Source organism: Bemisia tabaci, chromosome 1, assembly GCF_918797505.1.
Source record: "Bemisia tabaci chromosome 1, PGI_BMITA_v3".
In the NCBI taxonomy this organism is placed as follows: Eukaryota; Metazoa; Arthropoda; class Insecta; order Hemiptera; family Aleyrodidae; genus Bemisia; species Bemisia tabaci.
This window is the reverse complement of record NC_092793.1, coordinates 22424079-22439134: the sequence shown is the minus strand read 5'-3', so window position 1 is coordinate 22439134 and position 15056 is coordinate 22424079. Positions and strand designations below refer to the sequence as shown.

Here is a 15056-nt window from a genome sequence, read left to right as displayed (position 1 = left end):
ATTTGGCAATAGCTGATGTAGATGTGGTTTCGTTCCTTTCTGCTTAACGCGGTTCATTTTTTTAAATTCTTTTGTGTTATGCGTATTGAATAAAACAGTCAAAAATTCACAGAAGGTCTTAAGGGTTTATTCTGCTGGGTTTTATAACAGCATAGTAAAATATGAGAGGAACTCAGACGACAAGATGGAATAAGGCTGCTTTCAGTTAAATCCATTCAATTAAAGTGCTAAGTCTCCCCTCCTCCGGAATCGTGTCGAGAATAACAGCGGATTTGAAAGGATGTATCCAAAAATCGACAACCACGCCGTGAACTCGAGGGCAGCCGGAAGTCGTGGGAAATCTCATCAAGATTTAAATTCCACACCAAGAGCGGATTGCCATTATCGGGAGCCCGATCGCATCTGTAACCCGGCGAGCTAGCTCCTTAATTTCATTTTTCCCCGACTTCCACCGCCTTTCCAATCAAATATTAATTGGAGCAACTGCAAGCGATAGCTAGGATAGTCCGCCCCCTCTCCAACCCCTCACGACTCGCTGGAAAAGCGGGAGGGTGGGTGGCGTCGTTCAGACAAATTGATTTCATCTTCCAATTATGGATTTTCTTTCGGCAAGAAGCGCGGAGGGAATCGGAATCGGTTTGTTGAGTTTTGACGATAAACTTCATGGCCGTGAATGTGAGGTTAGGGTGGTCATAAACACTCATCTGCAGAGCCCACGCGGACAAAAAAGGCTTGGATTGTGTTCTGTGACCAAGATTGGTCACAGTCCCCTAGAGCGCACAATATACGCTCTTTGTGAGTTTCAAAGTATCTTGACCTACAAAGACGATATATTTTAGAAACCTTACGCTGCCCGTTCTATGCGTCTCTTATCACAAATCGTCACTTCCAGCCAAATTATTACAAGCGCCATGCGACGTTTAAAAATTTCCGCCGCCATTATATTTTTTATAGACAAATTGTTCAACGAAGCTGTCCAAAAATTTCACTGAATTTTCTTTGTGGCACATTAAGGCACAGCTGCATTTACATTGTAAGCATGCTTTTTTTAAGTTAAAGAGGAAAGAGGTAATGTTTGTGAACAGTAATTGATAACAGGGAAGCGTCGAGGGAAACGCATATCACCTGACAATAACTCATGCTCAAACGGACATACACCAGTGCCTTCAAACGGCAATGAACGCAACCATATCGTCACCTTCCGGCCAAAGTATCACAAGCGCCATCCGACGTTTAAAAATTTCCGCCGCCATTCTATGTTTTAAAAAGAAATTGCTCAACAAAGCTGTCCGAAAATTGCACTGTATATTGTTTGTACTACCGATAAAATTTTCAAATAGATTCAACCAATAATTTCGCTATAAAAAAATAAAATGGCGACGGAAATTTTTAAACGTCGCATGGCGCTTGTGATACTTTGACCGGACTGTGACGAAATATTGTCAAAATTATAACTTGTCCCACTCTGCGCAAGCAACATTCTCCCATTCTATCTTAACTTCCTGATGTACCGAGCGACAATGAAACAAATATTGCACTACCACTGAAAAAACATTAGCTGTGAGATATAAAGGCGGAAGCTTGCAAAAATAGTAGTGGTGCTATTTTACTTTTGCCTGGATGTTTATTTTTACTATTATTTTACTTTCACTATACTTACGGTTTCCTCCATGAGAAGTTTTTTTCTGGGCGCTATTACCTAACAATATTTACAGTGATGATCGTGGCTGTGTTGTTGCAACATTTCATTCAATATCACTCAGCGATACTGCTGTGAATATTTTCGCACAGTTCTTAAACTTTTTTTTTTTTTTTTTTTTTTTTTTTTTTTTTTTTTTTACAGAGAAAGAATTGGTTTAATATTTTAAAATTTTATTGGCAGCACAAAGAAAATTCAGTGAAATTTTCGGACACATGTTTTGCTCGGAGATAACATAGTGAAAAGTTCAATATATCCTAGACATAATTTCCAATTCTCCTAGTCTCTATAAAGTCATGCAAGGTGGGAATCTCGTTAGAATTATGAACAGTAAGGTAGAGACAGACCGAATAGATTTTGGAAAATTCGCTCTAAAAATCTGACAGTTGACTGGTAGCTGATTGTTGAGCAAAATTAAAAATAAAATTGGCGCAGTGATGACCACTGAATATTTGATTGAGCACTTCGCTATACAGATGAGTTTTTGCAGACCAATATTTTAACTCTTTGGTCATCTGTCATCATTAAATAGATCTGTACAGTATCTTCCGAAAGGAACTTTTACACTACGGGGAAATATTGATGCCTAGTCCCAAGGATATATTGACTCGGAGCGGCGGCTTGAATAAAATGACAACAACGGACAAAAAGCCCTGTTACGCAACATCCATGAACAAACATTTTTCCACGCATTAGAGAGAAAGGAGAGAGAAGGCGATTCCGATAAGTGATAAAAAGGCGACTGATGGAAATTCACGGTTATTTGACTGCCATAACGCGCGAGCAGCGAATTTCACAATTCCCGAGTGTGGAAACGACCGCATTTTGAAGGCCGCGCCCGCCCGCTGGAAACGAATTTCGACTCCATGCCCACCCGCGCCGATCCCTTCGGAATTAACTTTGCGCGTGGTAATGGCAACTCGCCACTGACTGTACTGCCGCTTTTCGAATTATTATCCGACAGAGAATTTGCAGGTGTCTGAAGTTTGATGAATTTCTTGTTTAAGTGGAAACTACTGAGTGAACTGAACACGAGGGTACCTTTGGTTCATGAATTGAACGATTCCTCGAGAAGGTATGACAAAATTATCCGATCTGCTAAAATACATGTTTTTGAATGAGGAATGCCGGCAGATGACGTCACTAAGCGGTGCATTTTCTCACTTTTAAATATATTTTTATACTATTTTCCATATCATGAAAAAAGTAAAAAAAAAAAATACTGTGAAATCAGCTCCTTAAGCACTTTCAAATGAGGGAATAAAACATTTGCATGCAAATTCTCCATTCAAATTATGGTTTCAAAAATAAACTGACAACGGTGTTTGTATGTGTGATGAAGTCAGGCAAACTTTGCCGGAAAAAGTAAACTCAAATTGTTTAGCTGAGACGGGTCACATTTTAGGAAGAATACTAGGCTCGGAATGGCTTTTTATTTAACTTTCGTTGAGTACTCCCCATACGCAGCCAAAATTTAGCAGGTATATTATGAAGTCAAAGTATGATACGATGACGGTACTTCTTTTAATATCCTGGGAAAAATCAATATTCAGAATATATGTTAATGTACACAATAATTCCGTCATTCCATCAATATAGAAACTATTGTCAGTAATTGAAATTTGATGCATTGAATTCGCAGAAAATGCAGTGCAGTGCTAGGAAATCAGATTGTGTTATCAGGAAATCAAATTATTTCTTTTAGATACGTCATACGCCAGAAAATTATTTATAGTTTGCAGATCTGACTTACTGCCAGGATTACACAGTTGCTAGAGCATTATGTTAGATTTGTATATTTGTTATTATTTTCATCCAGTAGTGAAAAAGACAAAGGTGACGGCAACATTGAGGCATGTTGACAACGTAGCAGCAGATTATAAGTTCGTTGCTCTGAAAATCCACCGCTGCTGTATCTCTTTATAATTTCGAGATATCTCGAAACGACTGAAGCGAATATTCCAGCTTTGAATGGAGATTTTCGGCGTAGGCTGTTTATTCAAGAAAATCCCATAGAAAGTATGACGTCGTAGCATCGACGAGTTTCTAAGGATTTATTCGAAGAAAATCAGACTTCAGTAAACGTTCTCTAACACCTGTATTTGAACCCCGCTCACATTTGTGTACATTCATTGTTTTGGTATCCCCATGAACCTTTGAATCAACAGCCACCCAAATGGCACTAATATGTCGCTTCAAAATTTACTTTCCGTCGAAATGGATTCGTGGCGAAGACGTTGCCATGATTCTGTCGAAGAATGATACTGATCTGGTATCGTATACTTATGGTTAAATGCTTATAGGGTGCTCCTCGATTCATGTATCTCCACTTTAGTGGATGAAGTGTTATAGATTAGAATTATCTTATTTTTAAGTTCATCTTTTTTTTTTGTCGGCCACATGTCTTTGAATTTTTCTAAATCACCAATAAGTGACAGCAGGGCCGGATTTACCTACTTGCCTCCCTCGGACCGCCTGTATTTAGCCGCCCCTTCTCATTCGTTTTGAAACATCGATACATTATCTAGTGAACTGAACGTGCCGGAAGAAGAGAGGTGCATAAGACGCGTTTACTCGTGTTGGGCACATTTTTTGTGAAAGCTTTGTCAACACTAGCAAAAGTTCACGGAACTTTGCGCGAAAATTAAGTTCCGTAAACCTATCTCTGTGTGAACGAGGCCTTTCATGCATAAGAAGAGAACGAAACAATTATGAAAGAATAAACATGAATGTGGTTTAATGATTTTAATTTCCGCCACCGCGTCAACCACACTGTGCTTGGCGCAATGCGTGAAATATCCATACAGTCTTGTGGGCGCTATGCGTTTCACGCCAACCGCTGCTAATCACATTGTTTTTGACGCAATGCGTGAAGTATTCACGCAGTCTTGTAGGCACTATGAGTTTCAAGCCAACCGCTGTTGACCGCGCTACGTTTGACGCAGTGCGTGAAGTATTCATGGAGTCTTGTAGGCGCTAATATGTGTCTCATGCTGACCGGCGCGCGGTTCTCCTTTCCATCTCAAGTCCTCGTCATCATTGCTTTCTGCACCGCGCCGGCCGCTCCGGGTGAAATTGCGTGTTAGATTTCTCTCTTAACTAGACTAATGAAAGGCGCTGTCTTTTGTATCACCGAAAGACGAACAAATTAGTAATTACTATACTTTAACTCTCAGGAAATGAGAGATTTTTTCACCTTTTCTCGTTTGTAATTTTTTCTCTGAATCAGATTTTTTTCTTGATACCTACGTTTGATAAGATTACAACATTTGCCGCCCCCTAAATTTGCCGCCATGGGCCGCAGCCCATGTGGCCACTCCCTGAATCCGGCCCTTAGTGACAGAATTTTTAAACCATTTGCATTCTTGAGAATTTTAACCCAAAGGATGTAGATCTTCCCAAGGGAAAAAATGCAAACATTGGGAATTTGAGGGCTTAAAGTTATTGATTTATCGTTCAAAAGCAAAATTTTACTTGCAGTGCTATAAATCAATAAAATTGGTGTAATCATAGTTTGTACAAAAGATTTTTTAGTTATTTGTTTTCTCCTCTTCAAGTTCAACGATTCTGAGATTTTTGTAACATTCCAGCGAAAAACGGAATATGTTTAGCGTGGGGATGAATGTGGAGAAGAAAGGGGGGAATCACTGCGGAGAATTTGTAATTTAAAATAGGCTTAATCTCAGAATTAATCACGAATTTTACTTTCTGTTACAGGAAAGAAATTGACACAACTGGACTTTTCACAAAACGTGCTGAGCCTAGTTCCTTCACCTGCACTCCACTACCTGCACCATCTGTTAATACTTAATTTAAATCATAACAAAATTAGTGCGATACATTCGAATGCGTTTGAGGGACTTGACACGCTCGAAATTTTGACCATGTATGAAAATAAAATATTCATTATAGAGCCTGATGCATTCAAAGGACTAGACAAGTAAGTTTCTTTCATTCAATCTATATTCTGTAAAAATGAAGATTATATTTTTTACATATCATTGACATACAATCGTTTTTGTTGCTTCCGCAGATCTTTGCATATGTGTGTGCATGTATAATCATGAGTAAAAAAAATATTTAATTGAAATTCATACTTTATTAACATTCTCATTTATTTGATTCAACACACCGTAATATGCCACGAGGCTTCATTTCATTTACCAACGTATTTGTTTTTAAAACGCATAAATGTACCTTAATATGTCCATCTACTTTGCCTTTCACTTAATAACTAATAGCATTAAAGAATTTAAGTACCGGAAATTTTTACGAGTTTTAAAGTTTTACATAAACAGACTTGTACGCAAGAAGGAGTGTTAAATATTTTTATGTATAATTTGTGAAAGATGAGGGGAAAAAGCTGGAAGAATGACCTGGATTTGTTGGTATTTTTCTTTTTAAACATTTCCTCTTAAGTCCATCTATCACTTCTTTACGAGTCATTATAAAAATTCTTGGAGACAAACTTCACGCCATGCACCATTAAAATTTGAAAGTTTGTTTATTTTTTTTTTTTCATTATTATGCATTGCACTCTAAGTAAGCGGCCAATTTTTAAATATGTGTGATACGGTGGGGAGTGAAATCTTTCTCTTTCCTTAAAAACCCAATGTAAATTCATTAAGCTTGCATAGATTTGAATTTTATACCCAATTAATTATACTTAAAGAAACTTATGGGGTACATATGTATAGGAGCTTGGTGCATCACATTTCTTTTTGTATTTAATTCGTTCGGTAATAGTTAAGCTTTTAGAATCACTGGAAAAAATCTTCATCTCTGAGCGTGTGTATCAGTGTAATCAGTGTGTGTAATCAGTGTATTAACCGTTATTTCAGAATAAAATTATCTATCGCCAGAAATTGAACTATATATCTACATCGAACCAATATATCATACAAAAAGTAAAACAAATAATCAATATTGGCAAAGCCCCTATTATTGAGGTACAGCAAGAGAGTGAAAAATAGTACATCCCGTAAGCCGAGGCCGAATTGTTGAAAACTAATCCTAAAAGTAGTGAGCTTTGTAAGCTAACTCCAAGTTCAGAGTTCATGGGAGTCCCACGGGGAGTTGCGTGCCGGGACCGAAAGCTCGCTGCTTCAACTCTCCCCCATTATTTTCTATCGAGTAATTGTGTTCAGCGACCATTAGATTCTCATTACTTTGACTTATGCTGCTTTGCGCATTTTTTTTTAGAAAAGGTTGATTTTGCCGAATTTTTTTGGAAATTTATATGAATTCTCTGAAACTCGACATAAAAGGGTTATCGCAGTTACAGTATTCTGTGGTAAGAATGGTATGTTTTATCGTGGACAGTTGGTTTTTTGAGGGAGGAATATGGTACAATTTGGCAAATTCAATCCTATCCAACCTCTCTTCCTGCTGACCTCGGCTGATGGCTATTGAAAAGTTAAGCGATGGGCAACCACGCTTTTATCTTACGTGGTAGTAAGCGCCATGGTAGAAAAATTCTGCCGAAATGCACGTGGATAATTGCGGAGACGATCGATCTCTTTACTTGTAAAAAATTGTTTCCTAGTAACTACCTCAAATGTAATTGCAAGATATTAATGCAAATAATCAGTTTAATTAGCATTTGAAGTTGCAATCTTTCCTCCTGTATAAAATTTTGGACGAAAATTCCTCCACTCTTCACTCTATCACGTACTCCGTTAAATTGAGAATGCTCCAAAAAGACATTGAGAGCCGTAAGTAAAAACGGCTCGACAATCTTTCAATATCAGGGGCAAAGTTTTAAGAAGCTCTTTGAAATTTTCTTACTTTAAATTTTCTAGAAATTTGCAAATTTGTATGGATTTCAGAGCATCTTTAAATATTTTAAAGACAATATGGTTTGAGAGCGCCTTTTGAAATTCTGGCGAATGTAAATGCATTAAATGCGAGCCCCAATTCCAAGGTCTAAAAATTCCCGATTGTGTTTTTTTTCTCTAAAGAAAACTAATCAATTTTTCTTTTTTGCAATATTGAGTGATTTATTTTTTAGACTGAAGGAAATACAAAGGATCTGTGGAAACTCTCAGATTGTTTTTCTTCAAAGAAATGGATAAACAAATTTTTTGACTTTAAGCTATCAAAATTCATATGAGGAGTGTCACCAAGAGATTAAATATAATTAATACTTCACACGTAATCTGTGGAATTATTTTCACTCTGAGCTCTGTTTGCGAATTTCGGATCTATTATCCTCAGTTTCCAAAAATGAGCTGAAGTAAATTTGTTAATGAGCCTATACTTTAATAAAGATCAACCAAGACGATTATTCCTTTCATGAATGCGAAAAAAGGAAAGAGAAAGAGACCAAACACCCACATCATAAAGGTTTTCCAGGAACCGCGCGGAAATATTTTCACAGAGTAAAAGTATTTGCATTTTAATGGAGGCGAAATAAAAGCAAGTATAAAATTACAAAAAAAAGAAGATGAAATAAAAACAAACTGGGAACTCAGAAGAAATACACAGTTGTGGAACTTGCAAACGATCTGCAAAGCAGTCTTGCAGCGTTGATGGGAAAATTTCGCCCCCTCAGCGCCGAATCGAATGGATTTTCACGGCGGCTGGCATCGGTGTGGTGAAGAAAAATAAAAAGGTTTAATCGTGGGAGCTTTCCAGCACGCCTTTTGATCACTTTTTGAAGAAAGTTTTTTCCATTTTATTTACGTTAGGTTGATTTTCCTTGTTCGTGTCTAAATTTTCACCTCTGCGTGGAAATGAGCAGCAGCGCTTTGAAACTTGGGCGGCCGCGTTCGGTGGAGCAACAATTTAATCCATTCTGCTCTGTCTCCCCTTTCAGTTTTTAGACTCCGTAAAAATTTAAGAGCTTTATGGAACAGGAAAAGAGCGACTTATTTGACTTTTCCTGCGATACCAGTTCCAAACTTCGTAAGTTCCGTGGGGTAAACCTGTTTAAATAATTTGTGCGTTCAGGAATAATTGAATTTATTTTATGGATGCTTAAATTAAAGTAATTGAATTAAAACAAGAGACTTACAATCATGTGTCATGCTGTCACAATCCATTCACTACCGTTTAAGGTCTTCTGAGAGATTTTTTCCATTGAAAGCTGTAAGACTGCTTTGCAGATTATTCGCAAGTTCCACAACTTTGTATTTTAACTTGTGTAATTATTGTGTAATTTTTATTTTATTTTATTTGTTTTCGTTTATACTTGCGTTTATTTTTTATAGCATAGCAGTTGTTAGATGGATGGACCTTGTACGGGACCGGTAAACTTACATACTGCCGTGCTAGGAAAAAACGTGGTATGAGCATGCGAGAGTCGCCAAATTTCTCCAGATAAAACATGTATTTTTGAGGAAAATTATGCACATTTGCTGTGAAATTCACGAGAATGTTAGATCGAGTTCGAACAAAATTATCTTAAAAAAAAATTCGAAAAAAAAAATATTCAAAATTGGTCGAGTAAATTCGGTTTTTAGTAGCGGAAATCTGGCAACGTCTAAAGGTTCATACGGCGTTTTACCTTAGCACGGCGGCATAGGTCAGGCGTTTCACGTGAATCGTCATGAAGTCGGGCCAAGCAGCGTGAATGGCACACTTTTACCCTGATGACCGCGATAAATTGAATTTGTCCGTCGCGGTGGGAGTACAGTCCCTTGTCCCTGTCCGGCGTAATTTTCCCGGCAGCCGAGTGGCCGAGTCGTCTGAGGCAACCCGCAGACCAGGGTAGCCACACTAGACTATGGTACTTGTCTCAAGTAAATTGACCCCTCTCGCTGGGTTCTTTTGGACACAATCCTCATTTGGCCTCACTAGAGAGAATTTTCATCGTACTTGTTACAACCCAATAGTTCTGGCCAGTGATCTCTCTCGGCCGTAAATTTAATTTCCTTTAAATTTAAATACAGTACTTTTTCTCTGGAACGAGAACTTAAGGGACCGGCCAATTTCCTCGATATAGAGAGATTTTCGTTATAACGATAGTCGATATTTAATACTAGGGGGCTACGCCCCCTGGGCGCTACGCGGCCCAACCCCCCAAGGACGCTTTGCGTTCTTTTGGGCCCGCGTCAACAAAAGAACGACCAAAAAAATGAAAAGATCTTCATAACCGGAGAGGGGGGAGGGGTGGAGAGGGGAGAGAGGGGAGATAGGGGGACCGGGGGAGAGGGGGAAGAGGGGGGAGAGTTCGGACACTGGGTTCCGTGTAGACCCCTAGGATAAAAAAAAAAAACAGAATGAATAAAATTAAAAAAAGAAAAACTCCGGGTGAAAGAGGGTCGTTACCAACTTTTGACGTGTATGACATGTTGCACACGTCACCAACCGTACCAAAGTAAAAGTTCAGGCTGAAAACATTCGTTTCAATGTAATACATAAACTCGGCTTCGAACTTAAATAAGCCTAACTTTGTAAGTAGAGTGATGATTCTGGTAATAAAAACAAATAAAACCTCATTTTCTACACCGTTGGATCATTTGCATGCAACGTTTGCCATTATTTATCTCGTGCAAGCATAAAATCTGATGGCTGAGCCAATTAAATGAGGCTCCTCTAAAGGTCATTGTCTCCCCAAGACTTGCGCAATCTAATCGAAAATTATTATGAAGACTTTTGCTTCTCTATTTTTGAATGGGGATGATTTATTAACACTTGATTCTCCCAAGCTAATAGTCTATCCATAGAACTTAATGATATTCTAGACATGTAAATACCCTGATGTCCAAAAAATTCACTTTTCATGAGCATGCAAAGTATTTGCGCAATAATTTCCTCCAAAGCTTGTGCCCAAACTAGAGCTGAGCTAAGTCAAGTCTTCAGAACATTCAAAAATACAAAGAATGATTGCGGATGACAAAAAACACATACATAAGAAGATGCATATCACAGAGCTAAATACATATATCAGACATTATCCATAAAATCGTGTCAAATCTTCACATGTTTTATGTTATGTAGTGCATACAATTTAACGGATCTGAAGCAACTATCAGTAATAAGGCACCAGTTTATGTGCAATCAATTAATTAGTCAAACATGCATGAGACTTCCATGAGATGCAAAAATCCAACGAGAAACTAACACGGTATTCGCATCATTTTTGAAAGCTAGATGAATGTTTCAAAAATGCAAATGATATTATTATCATCAGGCTTCAAAAGAAAGTCAAGTCTAAGTTCTTTTCATGGATCAAGTTTCAATCCTTAGATTATAGACAGGAATCTGACTTTTCCGTCAGTTAAGCTTTACCAATAAGCATAAAACGTCCGAGTAAATCGTGCTACAAGTATATTCCGCAGAACCTTTTTTACGGATACGGATACGGATAAGGAATACTTTACAATCTGCCATCGTGGCTCAAAGGTAATCCAATTTCCACTCCCGGGCACTATAGAGGAAACTGCAACGCGTTTTACAACGAGCCCAACAGGTCGCAGCACCGACGACATTGCCAGGTGTGGACGATAAAATGACCTTTGGCTTGTTAGTGAAACTGCCCAAGTATGAAACTAATCTAACTCTGACAACTCTGAGCACTACTGTGATGCTCTCCTTCACGTGACTCCCGGCAAATTGACTCTGAACCCTGTGTAAAGTGAACAGACATCGGAATGCTGAAAGTCGCACTGTTTTTGTTACAGGAAGCTCAAACGATTAAATTTGGGTGGTAATGAACTCACGAGAATACCAACGGAAGCACTATCCATCCTTGACAATCTGAGGAAGCTAGAAATGCAAGAAAACCGCATCACGGAAATCTCGGAGGGAGATTTTGCAGGTAAGAAATCGTTGATCATCATTCGAGTAAAATTTTTGGGTCGGGAAATTTTAGCTGATCAAACTCATCATAGGAGTTACTGTCCAAAGAGTAATGGACATATATTGCGGAAAATGTAAGACATTGTCTCGTCGTGACGTTTTCACGGGATTTGTCCCAAGTTTGAATCGCAGGAATGAAACTTCTTGAATTTTTGTGGTCAGTTACCAGGACCAAACTTGCTACTGGGAAAAATATTGATTAACTCGACTTTTTTCCCGACCTCATAATTATGGGATTTTTCCCTGGGACAAATCCCATGAAACGGCCCGTGGATATAAGGCCAAACAGAATGGTCAAGTTTGCGGAGATATCCGTATTTAAAGTAGTAATGTCCCGCGCAATAGTAAAACTGCTGGCTTTGCGCCTTCATTTGTCCGTATATACTGCACCAGCTTTGTAACGTTAAAATAGTCATGTATCCGAAAGTTTCCGACGTATTCTTTAAGAAAGCCTCCAAGCGCTGTTTTTTTTAAGGTATCCAGGTATAACTTGATAAAGTGAAATGAATTATAACTTGAATGCACAGAAACCATTTAATAATGGCAAATTGGGTAGTTTGCTTTCAATGAATGGATATTAACACAACTTAGAGAAGTATTCATATCTTGTAGAAGTTGCAGCACGAACGCAGCTAACTCATCCCAAATTAATTTTAATCCCCTGCAATTTCGCATCGGACCACGCAACCTTATAAATAAAGGCGCACGTAAACTGCTAAGAGGATGCAAATGTCATACTATTAGTTCTACTAAAGAACAAAAGTGATAAGGCATTCAGCCATTTAACCAAAATGAGATAATTGACTCTTCAGAAACTGGGCAGGATAAGCAGAAAAATTGCGATGAGCTCAGATCGCGATAAAACTTGTCTCACCGTAATGACCGCTCATTATTAAATATGATTGCATTAGCACCGCTGAGGGTACTATCAACGAGTTGGGGAAATTGCACGGAGGGGCGCCATTATGAGCCAGAGTTGCCACTTCGATATTAATTTCACACAATATCCGTACCAAAATTAAACAGCATTTTCTAATTTCATGTATTTTTAGTAACTGTATTCGGTACTTGTAGTTACGAATTGTAATTCGAAATACCAATGACTGTTTGCGTGCTCGTGTCAGGTTTAATAACCAAATTTCTTACTGTTATAATGAGATAAAAAAGGGAGAGGGAGAAAAAATGGAAACTTTAGCCATTCTTTTTCAAAACCCAAATTCTAGATTTGCTGACTAGTTTTTTTGTGATTGTAAGCAAGCAATTAGCTATCGCCGATGAATTGCAATCGATTTGTAATAAATAAAAAATATAAACTTTTAGAAGTGAAGAAACTAGGTAGAAAGTACTAGTATTATGCTCGAGATTCGAACAAATGTTTTTTCCTCTTGAATGCATGTTACCAGCCGGCACACTAGTGAGTGCAAGTAGGAAAATTGATAACCCTATTTGGGTTAGGCTCAGATAGGCAACTAAACTATCTCTCTGGCAAAGCGGAGAGTATCGCTGGATTTGAAGGCGCTCCAAGTTGCTGTCGCGTTTTGGAAGTTCTTTACCGATGAAGCCCTAATTATGACAAAATGCATTCTTGCAATTTGACTAGTTGGGAACAAATGGAGGAGAAAACTGTTTTCGTCGTCACGATGAATTCGATTTTCCATTGCGCAACAGAGTAAAACAAAACCTGAATGATAATATGTAGATGAAAACTTAAATTCCCGTCATTTTACGATACAGCGTAATGCAAAAATTCTGGCATGATAGTGAATGGAACAGTATGTGCAAAAATAAAGTTTTGAGAAAACGGGCTTAGAAACGCCTGACCGGAAAATTTAATTGCAAGAAGCCACCGCTCCGTTCTTTCTCAAATTGCCACTAATCATTCGAAAAACTCTTAGAAATTGTTTGGATGACTAAAAATCGATCGATTTGATGTCAACTACTTTAAAAAGGTATTATTTAACTTATTTTCGTGTTAGGCAAGACAGCCGTTAGTGTCATCTTCTACATGTTTGCGTGGTTGAGTTTTGAATACACAACAAACACATTTTCAGGTTAAAAATTGGCAGAAAAGGGCGGCACTTTGAATGGGATCAAAGTTTTTTATTGGCTCTCTGGAGGAATTATGCCAGCCACGGCTGTTATCCCTGAAACACGTCATTTTCCGCGCACTTGCGGCTGTCTCATATGTCTAGTTTTTATATATTAAGATGAATTTTGCTGTTTTAGGTATCTCAGTGCTTTCACCTAAAAGAGATTAGACGAATTTTGAAGGAAACTCGATTTAGAAAATTTGACCATTCGCTATCACGGCAGAATTAATTTTCGTTTTTCTATGTTAGATTGCACTTAAACTTAATATGATCGCAGCTCACACGACAACCCCGCCATGACTCCCCTCTCTCAGCCTCGTGCTGGACGGTGAAATTGTTTTTTCGCCTCACGAGCCGGGACCGTGGCTGCGCACCCGTCTGTTTTTTAAACCCGAGTAAGGGAGACGTTGAGTAAATATGTTGCCCCGCACAATTTGCCGGGAGCTTAACCCCTTTCCCATTCTCTCCGCGTCTGCGTTTACATTCTCCCTCGCCCCCGCCCCACCCCCTGCAACAAGGGGAACGAGGTGGATTTTAAAATGTAGTTAAGGCTCATGATGATAAAAGGTCTCATACAGTGTGTACTGGATGATTGAGCTGCCATGATGAGACCCAACCTACCGTTAGCGTTTTAAGCGGTAGGAAATTGATTACTTCTGAAGAGAAGAACGAAGTCATTTTTGAGAATTAAAAAGAATAATTCTAAACAAATTTATCTATGCAGTTGTAACAGGCATTATGTCGTGGCGATGGTGTGTTCAGTCATGTGTAAGATCTGTACTGAGAAAAAGTTTCCAGTTAATCGTTTCTGGACTAGAATTGTCGTTGAATCGAGTCACTCTTTTATAATTGCGGACTTTATTGTGCAATTCGGGACCATAATTTTTGGCTCATCTGTGAAAAAACGTATGTGCACAGGGATTCTAATGTTACAAACGTTATTTTTAAACTAAGCCGGAAATGATGGTTACGATTTGCAAAATTTAGCCCAATAATTGATTTGATCTTTGAAATAACAGAAATACCATTTGAAACAAGGAGTTTTCCTGTTGACTCAAAGAGCACTCTCGTCCAAGGATTATATTTTGGAATTTCTACTGATCCAACAGAACTTTTTTCTCCATGCAGTTATTCTGATGATAAATAGTCTAGGCGCTCATCCAAACCCAAATTCTGCCCTGCGACCCGAATATTGTAACTATATGTCGACACGACAAGACTATACAGACATGGCCCTATCTTAAAGTTGCAGTACATCACCCGTTTGCAGTTCAATCGGGCTTTTTAAAAGTTTCAAATAAATTATCGACCTGTGGAGAACTATGGCGTCTGCTGAAATACTACCTGAATGCAAACACTGCAGGATCATTCATTTTTTACGTGCATCAAATGTTCGTCAATGTTGCAAGTGTTAACCAGAGGCAATAAATCAGGAACCCGCACTGACAATCTGAGCAATGTAA

The 15056-nt window shown here is 38.4% G+C and overlaps 3 protein-coding genes across 6 annotated transcripts in view; 2 read left to right on the top strand and 1 right to left on the bottom strand.

Annotated features, from left to right (window-relative positions):
- LOC109041147 (vitellogenin) overlaps nucleotides 1-15056 on the top strand; it is a 393940-nt gene that overhangs the window by 310630 nt on the left and 68254 nt on the right. The window lies entirely within an intron of this gene.
- Nucleotides 1-15056, bottom strand: part of LOC109041254 (uncharacterized) — a 214121-nt gene that overhangs the window by 160251 nt on the left and 38814 nt on the right. The gene's annotated exons all lie outside the window — the stretch shown is intronic.
- Nucleotides 1-15056, top strand: part of LOC109041255 (uncharacterized) — a 170769-nt gene that overhangs the window by 127871 nt on the left and 27842 nt on the right. For both annotated transcript variants that reach the window (XM_019057526.2, XM_072298050.1), the window contains 2 exons: nucleotides 5417-5639; nucleotides 11326-11462. In XM_019057526.2, the coding sequence (XP_018913071.2) occupies nucleotides 5417-5639; nucleotides 11326-11462 (360 nt within the window). The remainder of the gene's footprint in view (nucleotides 1-5416; nucleotides 5640-11325; nucleotides 11463-15056) is intronic.